Source organism: Haemaphysalis longicornis, unplaced genomic scaffold, assembly GCF_048455015.1.
Source record: "Haemaphysalis longicornis isolate Haplotype H1 unplaced genomic scaffold, Haemaphysalis longicornis Haplotype H1 scaffold_2, whole genome shotgun sequence".
NCBI classification, from domain to species: domain Eukaryota; kingdom Metazoa; phylum Arthropoda; class Arachnida; order Ixodida; family Ixodidae; genus Haemaphysalis; species Haemaphysalis longicornis.
Genome location: NW_027526295.1, coordinates 9,431,492 through 9,453,513, shown reverse-complemented (window position 1 = coordinate 9,453,513; position 22,022 = coordinate 9,431,492). Strand labels below are relative to the sequence as shown.

Below are 22,022 nucleotides of genomic sequence, written 5' to 3'. Positions count from 1 at the left end.
AAGTTACTGGCCTGCAGCTTAGGAAACAAACAAAAATAGTCCTGCCGCGCTTGGGAAAGCAGACATGTAGAATGGTTAGTTCCACTTGCATAATGCCGAGTTAAACAAAAGGAACTGATTACGTCACTCATAGCTGCCGGTCGTAGAGTGCCTGCACCTCAAAAAGCCTGCCTGAAGAGTAGTCAAGCCATGTATCGGTTTGAAACAGTTGCGCCTCTCGTGAAGACTTTACCCTTCCCTTTTAGGAAGATAAAAAAAACAAAGATTGCCGCAAATGCGGGTGCGACACCCCATAAAAAGTCCTACCCTGATAGTTTAAAAATCGCCAAAGTATTACCCGTATTTAAAGAGGGTGATCGCTCTGACCCTTCGTGTTACCGCCCGATATCAGTTCTCAGTATAATCAACAGCACCCTTGAACAGCAACTTTCTTCTAGAATCAACAAATTTCTGCAAAATATCAAATACTATATGTCCGCAACAGCGTCGTCTCCGCCTGGGATTTTATACTTTCACTGCAGTTGACATTGACACTAAATGTCGACTCAGCTTTAAATAGCAATAGACTAGTTTCCATTGTACTTCTTGAGCACCAAAAGGCATTCGCCACTATCGACCACAGCATCTTTCAGAACAAATTAAATAACTACGGCTTTAGGAATGAGAGCTCTGAATTATTCTCCAGCTACTAGCTCATCGTAGTCAGGTTGTTACTCCAGGCGGCATCACTTCTTCGTCTAACCGATACGCACTCGGGTCCCGCAGGCCCTTTACATGAAAATAACCTACCACTGGTTATCAATTCTGCAGAGCTATATTGTACGCGTATGATGCAGTTTTAGTTGTTTCGGCGGAAAATATGGAAGAAATCGACAGAAAAACAAATACCGAAGTATGAAATATATCAAATTGGTTCAAGGCAAATAAACTCACCGTAAATGATAATTCATTTACGACATAAGCCCATACTTTTAGACAGCATTCAAATAGAGCTACATAATTATGCATTCGAAAGCACCAACCCATTTAAATACATGGCTGTAGTTATTGACAACCATTTCGACTGGCAAGCCAATATAAACTCAGTGTGATCAAGCTTATCTCCCGGCTGTCATGCATTGTTGCAAGCGAAAAATTATTTTCAATATTACGGATTTCATACTTTTCACTCGTCCACTGCCTTTAATCCTGCTGGATAGATTCATGGGGTTGGACTTACTCTACATACCACGAAACTTTACGAAAAGTAGAGAAGCGCTCATTATAACGCACTCACGTCATGATCATCCCAGCGCCCCCCTGTTTAGAAACTACAAATTTTACCAATGGACAGTTTACGTCAACAGAAAACAGCCATTGCTATTAATCATATCATAAGGTATAACCGTTCTGTTCATCTGTCCATTATGTGCTCCCCATCCCGTTTTACCAGGAATTATTCCACTAGTAATTTCAACCTACCTCCCACCAATAACGCTTATGAAGAACGACGACTACAGTTCCGGTACCAAAATTTGGAAGAGTTTGCCCTACGATACAAAATCGGCGTTTACCTTTCCTTTTAAAATTAATAAACATTTACTTACCCACCTTAATGAGTCTCCGTGACTTGCAGTCGCTCCCCAAATAGTGACAAAATCGTTAAACTATTGACTACAAATATCACTACGTCCAGCGAAAGTTTACTGCGTAGTTGTTATTATTCATTGCCTTTCTTTTGTTTGTGCATAAAAATTGCATGTTTCTGTTATCCTACCCGAGTTTGAGCGTGTGAATGTACATGTTCGCACAATGCCCCAATCTTCTCTTCCATATTCGCAATGTTTTAGCATTATGTATTCTGTATTCTGTTACAATGCCTTGTATGCAAAAAGCTCTTCTGACCGCCGCCACATTGGACCCTATACTAATGCGTCCAAGCAGTTTTTGTGAACTATCATGTAGCAATTGAAAATAAAGGTAGCTGAAATGAAATGAAATGAAAGGCAATGTAATTCCACGATTGCTGCCGGCGAAGAGCGGAGCCGAAGTAGCTGCTGATAAGCGAGCAGAAAATATGCGGGAAGCTGGAACTTTGGTTTGGCCACCATGATGCACTTTCCCCGGCTAAGCCTTGCACAGCCTGCTGGAACGATGCTCGCCGCCTTTTGTGTTTCAGGACATCAAACAGGCACGACTGCGGGCGTCCCTGCTTAGCCGAGACCGCGGTGGAAGCGCTAATAAACACCTTGTTTACCTTAGCTTAAAGGTGCAGAGGCTTCACTCATACAATAATTTACACGCAGGGAATACGCATTCCCACATGAGAAAGCCAGAAAAATCAAACCTCACTCACCACCTTACCTCGGCAGCGAGAAGTAACGCCAAGATAGTTTCGATAATGACGACGTAAACCTAAGAACGATGGAATGTGGCGTGCCACAAGGTTTTATTTAGGGACCGCTGCTGTTTACTTTATGATTCAATGACACTGTAGTAACAGTACCAGGAACCCGACACAGGGCATTACGTTGACGTTACCGATATATTCTTTTATGGAGCTGCTGTCCCTAAAGTAGTAAATCATGTTTCTAGGTGCATGAAATAACTTTCCTTTTGGTTGTAGTCAAATTAACTTACCTGGAACTAGACAAAACAAGCGACATCCTATTCAGAGAAAAGAAAATGGGTCAGGCTTTACCGATCCCATCGAAGTTATCACGACGACCGAAAGGTCTGTTTGACTTCGTTTTGCAAAGACTATGCATACAGTGCTCCACGAAATTTGAACTTTATTTCAGATCTGACAGACTTTCTCTGTGTTTCTTGAATGCTGAAGAAGATGCCTCATGGTCCTTTTGCTACGGCAGTTCAGCACCGCAGCAAAGGGACCCTAAGGCTGTACTGCCTTCGCTTGACATTTCCAAGTCTGCCGTCTAGCTATATCTACCGGATCAGTCGATTCAGCCGGTCTTGCGCTTCTGAGCACGAGATCGCGGGTTCGATTCCCGGCCGCGACGACGGCCGCTTTTTTGATGGAGGCGAAAAGCAAAAACGCCCGTGTGTACGACATTTGGGCGCACGATAAAGATCCCCAGGTGGTCAAAATTAATCCGGAGCCCTCCACTGCGGCGCGCCTCATCGCCTGCGTTGCGTGGGCGCGTTAAACACTCCAATCAATCAATTCAGCCGGTCGCTTGCGCTGCAGTGAATGCACAGGCGGCCTAGCCGTCGCGCCTTCCATGGTGAGACTGAAGGACGAGGCACTGGTGAAGCAGGCGTTAACGCCTCGCCTTGTCACGTGGTAACGCAGCGGCGGGGCTCCCAGCGAGAGCAGCTGCAACGCCTCTTCGGAGCGGATCACGTGGCGTGACGTTACACGAGCCACACTTCTGCCGTGACCGCTCAAGGTCATTGCGACGCGATGAATGACCTTGCGAGACACAGGGTTGTATAGCTTTCGTTCTAAAGCAATTTTTACAGTGATGGGAAATTACTATGTGCGGAGGAAAAATAAATTAAGTGACATCACCGAAATTTCGGGGCATTTATTTTTTCGAATATTTACACTTGTCCAGACGCTATGATTACTTGCATACAAAAATTTCGTAAACCACTGGAATTCTCAGCAGATTTTGGTCTACTTTGTCCCTATGGTTACAACAATTGCTGTATTATGGAAAGGTGTATTCATACTTGCATTACTGTATTTATGTGCAGGGAACAACAGCAAGAAAAAAGTCCAGAATGCTTTCAGGTTTTACAAACGACGCATTTTGTACAGATCAGGAACCTCTTGCCAGGTGAACACGGTCTGGCATTTTTTAAACATAAAATCCCAATGAATGAATATTCATATCTTCACCGACTAGCGCTACAAACTTATGATCGCACCGCACCGCACAGTGCATCCCACTGGCCTCCGCAGTTCCTCTGAAGCGCTTCGGGCCTGCTCTGTCGCCTATCCTCATGAAACGGTGGGTTCATGTTCTTCGGAAGGGGAGGGAGGATTCGGATATTACACGCAATAGTCTATCTTGGGCTACTTAAACCCAGAAATTTTGGTCTGTCTGTATGTCTCTCTGTCTGTAACTCGATTCAGCCACCCAGTCGAAGTAAAATGCTTGCTGCGCAATAGTCTTATATACTAGCAGCCAAATGTAAACGTTTAAGCCCGATTTATATGTTCATACTTGTCAACTTTGTTGAACAAGAACGAGACATTACGGAAATATAGGACAGGAAACTAGTACACAGGGGATATTTACAGTGTTCCTTTATTAAAAAATTCCTGGATGCTTGGTATTTCGATATAAATTGATATTCTACATCTACTGCAGCAAAGCGCCACCTCCTGGCGGCATATAAGAAATCACGCGGCAACAGCAAAGAAAGGTTCCAGCAGCTAGGTTTCACGTTCTGCTTGAAACGCACGTGGAGCATGGCAACGCGGTTCTATAAACCTTGAAGTCGGCCGCATCGATTCCCGCGCGTCTCCGCCGTACTGCAGCACTGGCATCGAGGAACCCCGCCTGTAGCAGTGGAACGCAGTAAATTCAAATCGCCTTGAGCAAACCTTTAGTGTGTTTACCTTGGGATGAGCGCGACGGAACAGGAACAGCATGAGAGGGGAGCGGGAAAGCAGAGGGGGGCATTTCCTTGGCAAATGTCTACAAAGACTATCGTCTTTTGACGACATTTGCAACGAAAGGAGCAGATAAGCAGCCAATTTTTGTTTCTGATGCCCGAGGGAATATCCTCTTGCAAGTCAGCTGTGACTTCATAGGGGATAGAGAGCTTGCTCAGGATAAGTCTGCCTGTCTTGGTTGACATTGGTGCTCTGCAATTCTTGCCGCCTCGATCACCTCCTCTGTGGTTTTGGAGACTCCAAGCTACATGAGCTTCTCCGTGGACGCACATATGCGAAGTCGTAAAGGAAGTTTGGTGCTTTTTTGAGGAGCGCGTCTGGCTTGTCCTTCTCGTCCTTGGTTAGCTTTAAATATGGTACTGCGCACGTGATTCTGCTGATCACAAACGCTGGAACAAGTCGGAGGACGTTGACTTCTTTCATGCCTGAGTTCTTGTTTGCAATTCTGCGAATGAGCGTACTAGTTTGTTGTGCACTGCAGTGTAGACGAAATAAACCGAAGAAAGAGGCACTAACATGATGCAGCAGTGAGAAAGTAGATGATAAACATCTCCAGGCGACGCTATAATGCTTTCGCCTTGGCAGCACGTAAGCAGGCTTTAGTGCCAGAAGAATTTTTTAGGGCGCAGCCCTTTGGCGGCCGTCTGTGGTCTGAGCCCCGTCGCCGTCGTAAACGAGTGAACGATGACAAGAGCGACGAGTGAAAGAAAAATCGAACGATCAAAGAAAGCAAAGGAGGAGAGTGCCACGAAATTGGTAAGGGAGGGCAGTTCGCCGTGTCGGCGCGAGCCAGCGCTCTCCGAAAGTGTGCGGTGGAGGGGGCGGAATGTTGTGCCCGCGCGAGGCGCTCGACGGCGCGAAGCTTGGCGAAAACGTGCGGGGGGCGTGCGCGTGACTATGATGTGCGTTCGCTGAAGACGCAGTTCGCGGTCTTTTCCTGAGACGCACTTCGCAATTCCGACGTAGAGGCTCATCATCGCTGCCGTCGAGAAAACCCACGAGTGAGTGCTGCCTCAACGCGCTGCTGTTGCGCCCAAATATCGCACTAGGGAGTATCGTAATCTAGAGCGAATTTTTTTCCCTGCTGCGCCTCTGCTGTTCAACTTATCGGTAAAAGGATTCGTAGACTGCCAGGGATATCGGACGGCGGGGAATTCAAAAACCTCGGGCTCTCAGAAGCGGGTGCGTTGCAAGCGAGAAATGTGCTCACGGCGGGGGAAGGCGCTGACGGCGAACGCGCACGTGACGGCGCGCAGCAAGGCCTTCTTGAGCCACTGCCGCACAAGCGAGCGCCGGCGGGTTGTTAGGCTAAAGAGGCGGGATAAAACAAGATGACGCTACTATCATCGCCGCCGTGTGGACGAATGTGTGTCAAGGAAGTCACGGTTTCACTCAAGAACGCCGGGCTGCGTCGGCCCGACACGCTTTCAACCCGGTGGGAACCTCCGCCGCCGCCGCCGCCGGGAGAGCTGTTGCGCGGTCACTCGCCGCCGCCGCCGCCGCCGAGCCATTGTAACACAACGACGTGATGCTGAACGCAGCAGTTCGCTTGCTCCAAACGGCTAGCTATCGCGGGCGTAACTACGCAGCGTAATGCTCGATGTTTGCCATAATCCACTGTGGGCTGCCCCCGAGGTGCAGCTGGGGCACACAGGCTCGTCGTGCTTCACACACACGCAAAAGAAACAAAACACACACAAGCCTTGCGACACAATTTGTTGTCGTGAAGACCTTGTCGTCTGCGCGCGGCTGAGCACGGGAACAACGGGGATTCGATACCAGCAAAGGCAGCCCTTTCGAAAAATTGTAGTCTTTCGTGGGCTACTTAAAAGTTTCGTGCCTGTTCCTTGATGCAGCCAACCGGTCATAAGTTTATAGCATCTATGAACGAGATGTTTACGTGTGCAAACCCTTTCCCAAACGCTAAGTCTGGCAACGGGCTTCAAACTTGTCCACATTGTTCCCCAAAAAGAAACAAATTACACCATCTTCCCACGTGGGAACCCTGAAAGGATGCAAAGCCGTGCAATCTGGATCAGCTGGCGTTTCAGAGCGGCTTCTCTTTCTCGAAGCGAGGATTCCTCTGCTCGACGCTGCCGTTTACGTGCGGCGTCGCGAGCTCTCCTCTCTGCAGCCTTGTCTTCGGAGGTGCTCGCGGTTCTGACAGTGTGCTGGCCGGCGCTAGTTGAAGGTGTGCCAGCCAGTTCGCTGAGGGAATCGTTGGCGTCCATTTCCAGTCATCGGACGGCGCAGTACTCAAGATTGATTGATTGATTGTGGGGTTTAACGCGCCGACGCAACGCAGGCGATGAGGCGCGCCGTAGTGGAGGGCTCCGGATTAATTTTGACCACCTGGGGATCTTTATCGTGCGCCGAAATCTCGTACACACGGGCATTTTTGCTTTTCGCCTCCATCAGAAAAGCGGCCGCCGCGGCCGGGAATCGAACCCGCGACCTCGTGCTCAGCAGCGCAACGCCTTAGCCACTGAGCCACCGCGGCGGGTCGCAGTACTCAAGAAGCAACTGAGCGGAGCGCGGACCAGGTTTATCTGCAGAGCAGAGGGAGTGAAGAGCAGGAGCAGCGCGCATGCGCGTGATTGGACAGCTGGAATGGAGAGGGGGAAGGAGGAGCAGCGCGCGTAGCGCACAGGTGGTGTGGAGAGGAGGGGAGAGAGTGGTGTTATCACAGCTGGTGTGGAGAGGAGAAGAGGTGCGGACGCCGGACGCCGGACGACGGAGGGTTGACTAAGAGGTGCTTTGCATCTAAAAAATGACACCTATTTGAGGCAAAACAATGCGCAGCTGGAATGCGCGAGTTAGCTTAATTGAAACAAATGTGTGCTTGATATTTGCAATAGTAGATAAAATATATGCGTTGAAAACAATATTTTAGACAAAAATGCAAGAGCTCGCGCGAGCCTGGGTCTCGTGGCCGTGTTCCAAGTGAAACCGTAACAAAAGGTTCCGGTAGATGGCGTGAGCAGTTGGAGGCGAGAAAATTGAATTGACTTCAGCAAACATTCCCCGTGTTTAAAGCGGGAGGATTGAAAGGGATGGCAATAGCATAAGAGCGGGGCGGGTAAGAGGACAGGTATTCACGTGGCAAAGGCGGCTAATGTCGCCTTTCGACGACATTTGTGCCGAATTGGGCTGATACCGGGCCATTTTTATTGTCAAGGCGAACAGAGAAAACGGAGCTGTGCCGAGAGGTATCTTCGATTTTCCGCTCTGCAGTTCTCGTGACACCGTATACCGTAGTTTTTTTTTCTCGCACATGCATTGATGGCGTCTGGGCAGTGGTGGTGCCGCCTGCAGACACTGCTCGTGCATCGAGGAAACGAGGGACCATTCTTGATATCGGAAAAACGAGTCGGCAGACAACTACTAGGGCATGCCTTGCCGTCTCCGGGTGTGCCTTCTTAAACACAGTTTTCAAATTGAGAAATGCACGATGTTTCTTTTAGAGGCGCATCTCAGTCCATGCCTCGGAATAGTGCAGTCGGCCTGATTTTGCGCTTTCCACCCCAACCGACGCGAAAATCTCAGCTGGATATTTTCACTCAGCCTGCGGTCGTGGCATGTCATCAAGAGAGTGAGAACGGTCAAGAGTTGTGGTTGCCTTCGGGGAACAACATGGGACACCGCATCTTCCGTCGTATACATGTTATTGAGCGATTTCGGAAACATGATATACATTCAAGGGTCTCGCACTATTAAGAAGAGAGCTCGGAAATCATTCATGCCCGCCACGTTTTTCACAGAGAGAAAACATGCCCAAAGTATTGGTGTGAAACCCATTCTACGTGGTGCGATTTCGCCTGAAAATTCGCGGCTGCGGCACAGCTCGCGCGGAAAAATATTGTAACCTTGTTGCTGTGGCCCATTTCCAAATGTTCAGAACGGCCGAACTCCTGTGAACGCTGCTTGGCGTTTGGTGATTTGTCGCAGTCCTGAAAATAGGAAAATAAAGTTTTGCCGCACGTGTGCGTCGCAGCACCGAATTCGCAGGCGAAATTCGCCCCATGTAGAACGGCTTGATGCATGGTTGAACTTCCACTCGGATGTGACAGAAAAGAAAAAAAAATCTAAACCATCTGGTCCAACACTGCAAGCCTGATGTCACAACAGCTGTGCTCGTCTCAGTAATGTAAACTCGACAAGCGCCATATAAGTCACTGAGATTCGTGTAACCTGTGCATTTAACGGCGTTCGTCATCAGAAGACCAAATCTCTTTGATCTTTGATTTCAGCAAGTTTCCCATGACTCGGTAGCCGGGGTAGTTTGGTCGGCGACGCTGTTTGCTCAAACGCTCACTGGTGAGCCTCGGGTCGTCGTCGCCGATTGCATTCTCGGGTGGCAGCGCAGCGCGCTTCCTTAGAGGCCGTTTCTTCTTTGGGCCCCCGGATCTTCTATGGTAGCCCCATCCCCTATGCGTGGCACAGAGTCGTAGAGTTGTGCAGCCGCCGCCGTGGTGGCTCTGAGTTTGGCACAAGTTAAAGCCGGCGGCAACTGGTTTAGCGAACTCCGCGTCTACTGGGTAAGCCGCTGTGTGCTGCCCACTTTAGGCGCGAACTCAAGTGAACTGGCGAAGAGAAGAGCACGCGATAGATTACGCCACGAGCGAGCGCTGGGCAGAGTGTTCTTAAAGGTCGATTTGGATGACGCCGGGCGCTCTTACGAGAGGCATGATCACGTGCGCCCGGCATTTTCTTGCTATTTGTTCTGCTTATGAGCGGCGCAACCAAGAGCTTACACAGTTCTTCGGTTAAAAGAAACTACCAGCGCGAGCATACTGTGCAGGTCGGTTCTTTGGTCCTATTTGTCACAACTCACAGGAGCAGTTAATTCCGCCGCTTTGACAAAATACTTCGCCGCTCCGTAGTTGCTACAGCCACCGCTGTTCTTACGCTCTTTTGCACTCAACCACGCACCAATGGCGGGCGACGCGTGCTGGTCAGCCAGGAGAAGGATATCTCGGCACACGCCGGTTGGAAAATTGAACAGCATAAAAACCAAAACAGCACAAAAACCAAAACCCATAGCATCTACACGAAGTGCATAGTATTAAGAAATAGCAAAAAGGAAAGAAACAAAATTTTTTGTTTCATCGTGCAATAACGGAAAGCAGTGTCTTTGCCCTAAAGCGTATCGCTGGTGCACTAGCGCGAATGGGATGTCTGGTAATACCGCCACCTAAACGTTTTTCAATACCGATTTTTCAATACACAAAAACGCACCTCTTTTACTGTAATGAAGAGCCTGGATACATACTTTCACTAATAAGGAAATTCAGATTACAGGTGATCACAGGTGATGACGATGAAGTAAAATACTATATACAATGTAACTGGATATCTATAAAAAGCAGGTCCCATACCGGAAGAACCCTTCCGCATAGGAAACCAATGCTCTTAAAAGTCTTGCGACACCACGTGAAATCGTTAATTAGCAGGCCGATAAGGGAGGCGCAATAGTGGTTATGTTAATGAAGCCCTCTGACAATTGACCGACAGCTCTTTTTATAAGCGTGTCGATGATGATCCCACAGAGCGGTTTAAAACTCTAATTAAGGAAACCCTTCAAACCTTGGCAGAAGGAAACAAAATAGCAGGTCATGCAGTAAAATCACATGTCCCTCTTAGTCCTGTCGCCGGTAGGTTTTATTTATTGCCAAAAACCCATAAGAAGAATAATCCAGGTCGTCCTATCGTATCCGGCATCGGCACGGTCACGGAAAAACTCTTTTTATGTGGACTCGCCCATCAACAAAATACCAACTAAGTTAGCTTCGTTTGTAAAAAACACAGGAAATTTCTTGAGTGATATTATTGAACTTGGCGTCCCGCCCGGATCACTACTCGTCACTTTGGAAGTCGCTTCTGTGTACACCAATATCCCTCACTGCGATGGCGTCCGATACGTACGACGCCTTTCACGAATCTAGTCCCATCGACAGTGAAACACTGGCGACGTTCTTCAAACCAATTCTAGATCTTAATAACTTCGAATTTGATTATATGCGCTACATTCAGATCAAAGGAACGTCAATAGGCACCAGGGTGGGACCAAGCTACGCTAACATTTTTATGTGCTCTCTGGAAAGCGCATTTCCGGACAAACGTGCTCTTAAGCCTTTCTATTACAAACGCTTCATCGACGATAGTTTTCTGATTTGGCGACAGGGCGAACAAGAACTTCTTTCATTCATCACAGATTTCAACTGCCACCCACTCATTTCTTTCTTCCACATGTATTCGGCTGAAACAATCAAGTTTCTTGATGTATTCGTGTCATTGCATGACGGAAAGTTAACTACAAAGCTTTACAGAAAGCCCACAGATTGCCATCAGTGTTTACACTTTGAAAGCAGCCACGTAAAGCATAACAAGTTCAGCATACCTTAAAGTGAGGCAGTTGCTTTAAAAGATTATGCTCGCAAGAGGCCGACTTCAACAAAAACTGTGCAGTACTCCGTGACTCCCTTACAAAGCAGAAGTACACGGCAAAGCTTATTGATGACGCCGTAAAACGCACTAGCAAACTTGATCGGAAAGACCTATTACTCCCAACCAGGCCGCCCCTTGCCCAAACAACTACTAATCTGGTTCTACGTTATTCGGCGTCAGCTCCAAAAGTTACTTCGATTATTAAAATGAACCATAATATTATCATGCAAAGCCAGAAACTTCAACGCGTTTTTCCACATCCGCCCCTCGTAGTCTATCGGCGTACCACGAACAGATTTCACTTCATCTAAAGCCAATCGCCCATCTAACATCGCCTGTCAGCCCTGCCAAAAAGCACGATGCCAAATTTGCCCCCACATGACGACGACCACCACAGCCACTAGTACAGCTTCCACTTTTAAGCTTAATATCAAAGGACATTTCACTTGTGACACAGAAAATGCTATTTATCTGCTACAGTGCACGCAATACCGACTTCAGTATATTGGCCAGACCGCCCACGCTCTCAGACTACGCTTCAACAAACATAGGTCACACATTACTACCCTTCCCAATCTGGCTTTATCCAAACATATAAACGTAGCTGGCCCTTCATTTGATAAAATTAAATTGACAATCCTTGAATCAGGTTTACGTTCACACCATGATAGAGAAGTCAGAAATTCTTGCCTTATTCACAAATTAAAATCCATGACATCAGGCTTAAACGAAAACATCGGCGCACTCACCTTTTTGGCACACTCATAGTCGTGTGTGTGAACCTTCATATCTTGATTATACATCTTCGTGTATGGGCATTCGTGTAGGAGAATGCGCGCGTACCCGCAGTTTCACTTGTACATTTTTAATGTTTAAACTCCACTATCAGTTTCTCGGGCCCCATCTTACATTGTTTAATAGTGACACATTGGTCGTATGTTGTAGTTGCTCTCTATTTACTCTGCACTGTAATTGCATGCTGGTTTTGTTGTACTGCACCCTGTCTTCACAATCCTTTTTTTAGCTTGCTACAGCCATGAGTGACATGTCACTATGAAAACCTGTTTTATTTTTATATTGCATCGCACATCATTCTTAAAGATTTATCAGCTGTTGTTACGTACGACGCAGCACATGTTATCCTCTTATCCTTTTTGCAGTCATTGGCCCTTGGCGCCTGATAAGCTTGTGCTGGTGCGCTTGGGTTTTATTCTGAGGAAGGCTTGTCCAAAGCCGAAACGTCAGGAAGGTTGTTTGGTACCCATTCGTCTATTCGCACATACACACATTATATATATATATATATATATATATATATATATATATATATATATATATATATATGTTTCGGACGGGGACCGTTCGAAACATCGAATTGAACCCTCCGCTGTTGCTGTTACCGAGGTCTCTTACTTTGTGTTCACCACGCCTTCGGCCCCATCGCCAGCATGCTTATTATATATATATATATATATATATATATATATATATATATATATATATATATATATATATATATATATATATATATATATATATATATATCTGTTTATGCATGTACGTGAGTGTGTGTTCGTATGTGAGTATGATGCATCAACTGGTTTGGTCTGTAAGAATAAAAACCTTCACGTTGGTCACAACGAATTCAAGCATATTTCTATAAAAGTGAGGTTGGAATAATAACTTTCCCGAAATACTTATCTGATTGTTATTGCGATGCGGTATCATTGTCAGACTGAACAACATTATAACTTACTGCTTCCATAGCGTTGCTGTACATTTTCCATGGCCTTCTTCCTTCCCTGGGCTGTTCGTGACACAGGCAAGCTAGCCCATTAACGGAATGTTGCACAATACGTAAAGAAGTATCCCATCAGGACAAAGTGTTGCTTTGAACGTTAGGAACGGTACAAGGGCCATTTCGATAATCTGATCCTTTGGGCATAACAAGAGCATCTAAACGTAGTCTCGCTACCTGGCAGTGCGCTGGGTACCTTGCGTAGGGTTAATTTTCTTGCGTCTTTACGAGCGACACCCATATTTCGCACTCGCTCCCAATAGTTACTGGAACGGCGTGAGGAAAGCCCCAGATTTGCTCTCGGACGGCTTGCGAGGCGAATGACGAGCGCTATGGAAGAAATGTGCGCCACCTGCGGCGGACACTGACCTCTTTGCGTATTCCTGGGAAGACGATGACGAAGGCAATGAAGAGCGTGGAGAAGCAGACGTAGATGAGGATATTCCGCACATCCTCGGTGACCGCGGTCCTGTTGGCGTGCGCGTAGAGCGTTGGCCCGCCCTCGGAGCGGAAGGCGTCGAACCATCCCTTGAGCATGGCGCCGGACCAGTGGACGGGCACAGCGCGCACCGGCACACACTTGCGACCGCGCGAACTGCCCAGCTGACGGGCGAAGAAAAGGGACGCGAGACCTCAGACCGGGGTTCCGGCCGGCCCGATGGGGAGCCGCATGTTCCTTCCGGAGGGGGGAGCACAGGCGCGCGCGCACACAACACACGCTCAGGAGCGCTCACCGAGACCGACAACACGGCGGCGGGCGAAATCGAAAGTGGCCGGAACCGGCTCCGGCGACTGACTGAGCGCCACGGACGGGGCTTCCGGCGGCTGTGTCGGCGACGGCACGCTCCCTGTCGCGCGTGGCCTACTCCCGCCGGCAAGGCCCCGCCCCGCCGCAGTACCCGACCCCGCGAGCTGCTGCCAGCGCCCTGACGGGTGCCCTCGCTGTTCACCGGGCAGCCGACCCAACTGCTGCCGGTGTCGAGTGGCCTGCCCGCTGCGACAGAGCGTTTGGCCTACAATGCCCAACGCCGAAACATGTTGACTGCTTAGAGGCTGACTCACCGGTCGGCAAACTGCGCTTTCGAAGGACTCCACATCACTCGCTGCTGCATTGTGTGGACATCTCACGAGTCAAAAAACATTCAAGAATGTGTTAGACTTGCGGTCAACGGTTTTATGCAGACCGAGGTATCTGAAAGCTGCAGGGATTGGGTGAGGGAACGACACCTAAAAAGTTTCTTTCGGCCGTAGGCCCGACCTTGCGGTCACGTTTTGCCCGAAGGATGTCGTAATCGCTTAGATTTGGCTTATTAAAAAGGATAACTTTGTTTCTCATGGGGCAGTGATTATTGAGAAGGGGGAAGCAGTAAAACACTTGTGTTGGCGGCAGTTCATGTGGTGGTGGCAGCTCATCATATCGCAGTTCAAGGCAAAGGGTATCAGGTATCGCATGCATATGTGGCTCTGGAGGTTTCACGGTATCAGTCGAACCACCAGTTTGGCCTTCCCGAGCTCTAATGGGGTTTTCCGCAGAAGGTTTAAAGCAAGAGCATTTGGAACAAAGTTGGGGATAAAGCTCGATTCTTTCATGCAGCCAGCAACACAACCATTTGTACATCTATTGAAGGCTGGCTACCGCTAAAATAGCAACCGAAACAGCCGGCATTACAGCCAGCGGACGCGATTTGAGCACAAAAACCTGGCGTAATATAGGGACGAGCACTTTTCAGAGATATCTCCACGCCGGTCGTCAGAGTGGCCACGCGATTTTACCGGGCGTAATTAATTTTAACGCTCTTTATTCATCCTAAATCATTCTAATCTACGTTACCCTACGCAATAGTTGACCCGAATCTACATGACCTCATATTAATTCACCTCAATATTTCATAATCCACCGAGGTCCAGCATACCTTATTCAACCTTCATCCAACTTATCTATCAATTGCAATCCACATCAACCAATCTCTATTCCCACCTTAACCACCTTAATTCCTGGTTCCGCCCTATTCACCTTAATCTCTCTCAATCTACCTTAGTTTACCATCAGCCATCATAACCGACCTTAATCAATTGTAATCCACTTTATGCACCAAAATCAGATCCTAGTCCAGTTTTATTCCCCTGAATCCACTTGAATACACTATACTGCACCCTAATAATCATTGCTATTGTATTGCTATTGTAGGAGGCCGACGACGTAGAGTGGTTGAGCGCACATTTATGTAAGTGTCGAGGGCTGTGGACCAGTGGCAAAAGCGCGCTGTTGGAGCCCCAGTACCCAAGACATCCGAGCGGGAGCTGGTTGAGGATGGTGATGATCGCGCTGATGAAGACGATGATGACGGCGACGCTACACTAATAATACCGAACATCTGACACCAAGCATCAATCAGCGTAGGTCGATCAGCAACAGCGCGAGAGCACCACAGCGCCCTTTGATTACCGCGGCCTATTGGCTCCTATTGGGGCTAATAGGCCATATGCGAAATTGCTTAGTGTTCTGGCAACACTGTGCTCTTCGGCTCCACGGCCATTTTATCTTCTTAGGCGAGCGGTCGAGGACTTTTTCGCTGATACGGCCGTACGATTCGTTCAAACGAGCTTTAGTGTGCTGAGATATTGTGATGGCGACAGAGAGGCGCTTTCCAGTGGTTGAACATGTGATGTGGACGAACTGTTTAGAAAACTTCCCGCATATATCCAGCGACATGATAGCGGACCTCATAACCAGGCGCTGACGTCGTCCAAGCAGCAATCCAAGTCCCCCACCTCCAAAAAAAAAAAAAAAAAAAACAGGGTATACGCCTCCACGCCTTCGCTGTATAGGCGTATACCCTGTCGTCGTCGGTTTTTACTAACTCCTGTGACACAAGGTATGTAAGCAATCAATCTTTATTTTATTTGACATTCATGGGTACAAATGCCAGGAGCACAGAGAGAAAGCCATTCAGACAGGCTGGGTAAGGTCTGTGGCCCCTAATTTGAGAGTACATCATCCAGAAAACATTTTTCTAAGCTACAAAAATAAAAATAAAAAAATGTACAAAGCGTTTAGCAGCAACATCCGACATGATCTGGTTTTCGTCCGTAACAATGAATGACAGTCGCAGTCACACAATCACAGTCACGCAAGAAAAAGACACTTTGTATTCCAAACTAAATAAATGAGGCACTCAAAACAATCCTGAAATATGCATTTAAAACAGTTTTGTAGAATAAATAGACGCTGACAATAAATGAAGGTCACAGTCACACAATCACAGTCATACAAGGAAAATACTCTTTGTGTAACACACAAAATAAATAAATGAGGCACTCAAAACAATCGCAGAATATACATTTAAAACAGTTTTGTAGAAATAAACACTGACAACAAAGAAGTTCAGTCACACGATAGCCTGTTTAGTAATGATGGCAATGAGTACTGAGGCGATTGTTTTCCGTAGTTTGTTCGGGGAAAAGGAATGTGCCAGTTTTCAGAATGGCGTGTTGGCTAGCTGGGGCAATTCAGAGTAAACTTAGATAGCGAAGCAATGAAATTGTTATTTTGTTTCATTCCCATATGATATCGTTTAAGCAAAGTGTCGTTGTACCGATGATGAATTTCGCGGACGCCCAGAGATTTAAAAAGAGGTGCGGTATGTGCGTCATGCGCAACATTTGAAATCGCACGCACCGCTTTCTTCTGTATTCGTTCAAGCCTTGTAATGTTAGCAATAGTGGTGTTCCCCCATATTACGAAGCAGTAGCTAAGGTGTGAAAGAAATGAAGACTTGTAAATGAGTAGTTTAATGGTGGTGGGCAAGACGAATCGCAACCTGACAAGAATTCCGGCAACGCGTGCAACCCTGCTTGAAAGTAAGTCAGTATGTTTTGTCCAATTAAGGTGCTCTTCAAATATAATTCCCAGGCTTTTTACAGAAGCAACAACCTGTACTTTCGATGCACCAATAAGCAGGTGCCCATCCATACTGTAGTTCTGATTTTTGGCCCTAAACATAACTGCTTTTGTCTTTGTGCTGTTGATAGTCAAGGAATTAAGCATGCTCCACTCGTTAAGGGTCGCAAGAACACTGTTGGCTTTAGTTAGTAGTTCTGTAGCATTACGAGAAATAAAAAACAAAGTAGTGTCGTCGGCGTAGATAACAAACTTTGTAGAGCTGTCAACATTTACTACGTCATTCATATAGATACTAAATAATAACGGCCCAAGAATGCTGCCTTGCGGTACACCCGACATGATTTGTTTGATTTCGGAAACTGCATTATCGATAACGACCTTCTGGCGCCGAAACGAAAGGTAACTTTTTAATATGTTTAAGCATACGCCTCTAAATCCATAGTGTTCCAGCTTATTTCACAGTGTTAAGTGGTTTATGCGGTCGAACGCCTTCGAAAAATCAATAAAAATGCCCAATGTTAAGAATTTTCCTTCTATGGAACGCAAAATTATTTCCTTTTGGGTGAGCAGTGCCGATTCAACCTTTGCAAAAACCCAACTGTGGAGGTGTTATTATGCTGTGCTTTTCACAGAACGAGGTCATTCTTCCTTTATTACTACCTCTAATCCTTTTGAAGAAATTGGTAGAACTGATATTGGTCTATAATTGGATGAGTTGTTTTTCCTCCCCCCTTGAACAGAACAGCCACCTTTGCTAGTTGCATGCGCGCGGGAAAGATACCATGTGAAAAGTCAAGGTTATAAACGTGCTCTAGGGCGGCGCTTTACCGGGCCAATCTGTATGTCGTCAGCGTCCCGTGCTTCACTATTTTTAAAAGAAAGATAGGTATGGGTGATTTCGGCACAGTGTGTTGGTAATAAAAATGCGCTGTTACTCTTTGGGGATGGCATATATTTCCCGTATTGCAAATTGTATGTGCTGTTATCAAGGGAAACAAAAAAGTTATTTAATGCCTTTGCCAGTGCTGTCCCAGACGTTGGCGTTCCATTTAGTGCAAGTTCTTTGATTTGAATTTGCTCCCGTTCTCGCCCGAGAAGGCTGTTAATTCTTTTCAACAAAATATCGCTCCGTTGCATATTTTCCGCACTACATAAATTACTGATATACCTGCGTTTAGCTTGTCTCAAAGCTGTAACATTGTTGCGAAATTTTTTAAATTCCCGCAGGTCGCTTGAGTCTCTAGTTTGTAGGAATCGTCGCTGTAGATTGTCTGTTTGTTTAATCAATTTTAATGAGTTTTTTTTTAAATTTTAATCCATGCTTTTCGTCTTTTCTTGGGGCACAATGTTTTGATCTCGATATTTTTTTTGTATATTCTAAGGAAAATTGACATGAAGGCGTCATAGGCAGCGTCGGTGCGGAAAAGTTCTAATGAGATTGGGTTTATATCTTGACAACTAATTCCGGGGGGGGGAAGGGGGGGGAGTTGGAGTTGTTTTTAATGAGCCATCCAACATTAAAAAAATGTGTAAGTGATCACTCACTTCAGCTCCTATAACGCCGGACTGAAGCATTTCGGCGTCCATATTGGTAATGAACACATCAATTAAGGTTGCCGATGTTTCAGTTATACGAGTTGGGGAAGTAACAGCGTTAATGCAGGAATTTGAATGCAGTAAAGTCGTAAGCTCGCAATGTGGTGAAGTTTTGTTTAGCATTTTAATGTTTACGTCACCACCCAACACAAGTGTGAAGGAATTATCATTTGCCCATCCCAGGAAGTTATTCAAGAAACCTAGGAATTTAGGAATACTGCCGCAAGGTGGACGATATAAAGCAGAGAAGACGTATTGTGTGCATATAACTTCGAAGTCATCATTATTTTCAGGTGCAGCTTTCCCACTCATGGCAGTCCTTTCAACAGTGATTACTCTGCAATTTTTTAGCGAAATGAAAACTTCTTTTGCACAGCTAATATTTGGGGTGAATACTTGCTTTGTGCACAGTTTCAAGTCGCGCACGTTGCGCGACTGGCTTCCTGAGCCATGGGAACTATCCCATAGAAATGCATGTGGAGTTGGATTTGACAGCGATTACACAAAAAACATATTCAGAAACTTGAAATCTTCCTTTAGCGTTTTAATCTTCACGGTGACTTCTAGCTTTGTGTCAAATATCATTTTCCTAAAGTGGTTTTTCTAGGTTCCCGAGAGGTTGTAATTTTGAGCGAGAAAGCTGGGTATGGGGAGAATTGCTCAACTAAGTAACATTTTGCATCGTATCTAGTCATTAGCAGAATCCCGCCTCCTTTTTTAGCGGGGCGGTTGAGGTAATGCGTTGTGTAACCAGGTTGTTTTCAAACTTCATCGTCGTTTTGATACAATGTTTCGGTGAGCATTATTAGGTCAAAGGAAAATCAAAATCGGGAAATAAAATTACCGAGGTTTTCTTCCTTCTTACGAGCAGACTGTGCGTTTATACGTTGGAAAGAGGTTGATGGTTTATTCATTTCATAAAGTTTGGACACATCATCACTGCAAAATTTTTTGTCTGCCATTTTAGGTGACCCCAGTTTGCGAACTGGAGGGAAGCATTCAGTCAACTGGGGCGGGTAAATCACCATACCCGCCCATCGCCCCCCCCCCCCCCCCTTACTAACAACACGTACCCATCTTCCAGCCTCTCCCCCACACGAACCACTAACAACTCCACAATTCTGTAAATATTTTGAAATGACTCCAAACCAAGCTGCCTCGTCGAGAAACGAGCACGACCAAGCCCTACGAATACCTATGTACGCTCCAAACAAAAAATACGACGCGTTGGGTGCGCGCAACACTTTTGAAGAACTAATCAAGGCGCAAGCAGTGCGCACCTAAAGCCCCTCACCGAGATGGCCGCCGGTAAACAGCTATTAGACAGCCTGCGCATTTTATATGAGAAGACCGTCGGCGACAAGATCTCCACCCCTGCGGAGAGAGCTGTCAGTCCAGGAACTTGGGAAATCAGCACGTTGTTTGCATTGACACAGCCACGTGGAGCTATGGTTTCAGCCGCCACCTACTTCTCGAGCAAAGTTCTTTATCCTTGCTCCGCTCAAACCAAACACCCGAAGGAGGACGAAGAACTGGCCTTTGCCCTAGCCCCATACAGCAGCTACCCAAGTGCGGAAAATAATTAGCGATTCCCATCAAGCGATCAGCAAAAGGAAGAATTTCCAGCGCAAGGCGCAGGGTATTTACCCGCCAGGAGACTAACCAAAACACCAGAATCACCTTGATGTGGACCCCCACACATGTGGTGTGGACCCCCCCACAAGGCAACGAACGGGCCAACGAGGCTGCCCGAGATCTCACCCACCGAGAGCCCTAGCGCACATTCCACAGTCGACTCCAAAGATCGCGTCTGTACTTGCCGAGACGTGCTTGTTCAATACAAAGGGGAAATACGAAGTCACCCGGCTGCTGACCCCTCGCTCACCAAGAAGCAAGATGTGGCGTTTAGACGTCTCCAGATGATCACTTATCCTAACCCAACCCTCTACTGGCTCTTCCATTTGGAAATGCACAACGCTGGATGTAAACACTGCTTTAAGCATGCGATCTTGGCTCGCATGCTATGGGAACGCCCGAGTATACAGAGACATGGGTTCGAAAATTCGAAAGGAACATTTGTTACCACTAGTAAGGAGCAATGGGACACCGAACCGCACAGCGAAAAGTCTGAAATCCAACAGTGGGCCAACCAAAGGGCCAAAGACATCGCCAGGAGCCAAGCCATCTAGGCTGTTGTCTAGAACTCCACAGGCCTGAATAGGCCTCCCCTTTCGACCAAATAAAGTTGTTTTCTCCTCCTCCAGACCTATATGAGTTCTAAATTTTCTATACTAGCCATAAAATTTACTAGAAGTGAATTTAGTGCTGCAAAATATCATGAGCTAATATCTAATTGGGCATATTTCAGAAAACTTCAGTGGCAGAGAAGGATAATAGAACACTCGAAATAAATTCAGCAAGAGATAATCTACAAATCCCAAATTTAATGTCCACACGTGCCCAAATGCCCAGCTGTCAGTTGTACCACTGATGACGGCTTTTAAAGACTGGAATTCTACAAATGCACCCACAAATGTTTGCGAAACAGGGACAACAAGTTTATAGACAACAAACAACAAAGGGAAAGACACGTGAGCGTGGGGGTGCAAAAAAAGACATTTCTTGGTGCGGCAACATCCGCCCACCAGTCACGTATTTAGGATTTCATTTCGAGGGAGGATCGGGGCCAAAAAAGGTAATTGATTAAGAGCATGAAGTGATGAAAGTGTAAAAAAATAAGACAGAGCAAGGAATTCATTACAAAGAAAGACATTTTTGTTATCTACCTCAACAACCTGCACAAGTAGTCTTTGAATTGCCTGCACAGTGGACGAGCAGATCACCCTCTTACCAAAGATCCACAAACCTCTAAGGACTACGCCTGTACCTCTTTTGTTGCAAAATATTTGAACACTTGTGTAATGAATGTTGGGCCGGACCGCGTAGAAAGTCACGAGCCTGGACTATGTTCTCGCAACCTCACACACACAAATATATGAACGTAAGATGTACACAGCGGAATGGACACAAGCGCACGCACGGAGTCGACGCGGAAACACACTCAGGGGAGAACGAGAGTGAACACAGTTAGAAAGCACTATTCATACACTTGCGACATTCGTAGAGGCGAGACCGTCGTGCAGTGATAAATCGGAGAGCGACTTTTCGGTAGTGGAGGATGAGTACGGTCGGACGACGGAGCAGGTTGCTGCCGGCATCGAACTGGTGCCTCGCTGGCAAGGAACGGTGGCCGATGGCTAGCGGCGGGCGTGAGGAGCTGAGGCCTGGTCCGCAGCGAGGCCTTGCTGCCCGCGCACGCCACCGGAACCACGATCACTCCAACGGCCGCAACCACTTCTGGTCGTCTCGTCGGGAGCCCTGGCAGTGGCTCAGACGAGAGAGCCGGCGACGGTCCTCGGGGCTACACCACGAGGGTGGCCGTCTTCTTGCCGCCGAGAACAAACAGCTTCGCCTTCTTCCTCTTCCTCGTACCTTGCGTCTTTTTTGTCAACTACACCTGTGGAGTGGAAATCGGTGGATTGGCCTCCCCAGCGACACCTCATTACAACTTGGTACATACACAAATCACCATTCACATTGAACAAGCGGATAATATCCCCATGCCATTTTCGGCTTTTGTACCGGATGTT

The 22,022-nt window shown here is 46.9% G+C and overlaps 1 protein-coding gene across 1 annotated transcript in view; it reads right to left on the bottom strand.

Annotated features, from left to right (window-relative positions):
• The window catches only part of LOC144168734 (dual oxidase maturation factor 1-like), a 408,321-nt gene extending 394,574 nt beyond the window's left edge, over positions 1 to 13,747 (bottom strand). The window contains exon 1 of the mRNA XM_077697681.1: positions 13,242 to 13,747. Coding sequence (XP_077553807.1) covers positions 13,242 to 13,409 — 168 coding nt within the window. The 5' untranslated portion in view covers positions 13,410 to 13,747. The remainder of the gene's footprint in view (positions 1 to 13,241) is intronic.
• Positions 13,748 to 22,022: the final 8,275 nt, after the last annotated feature.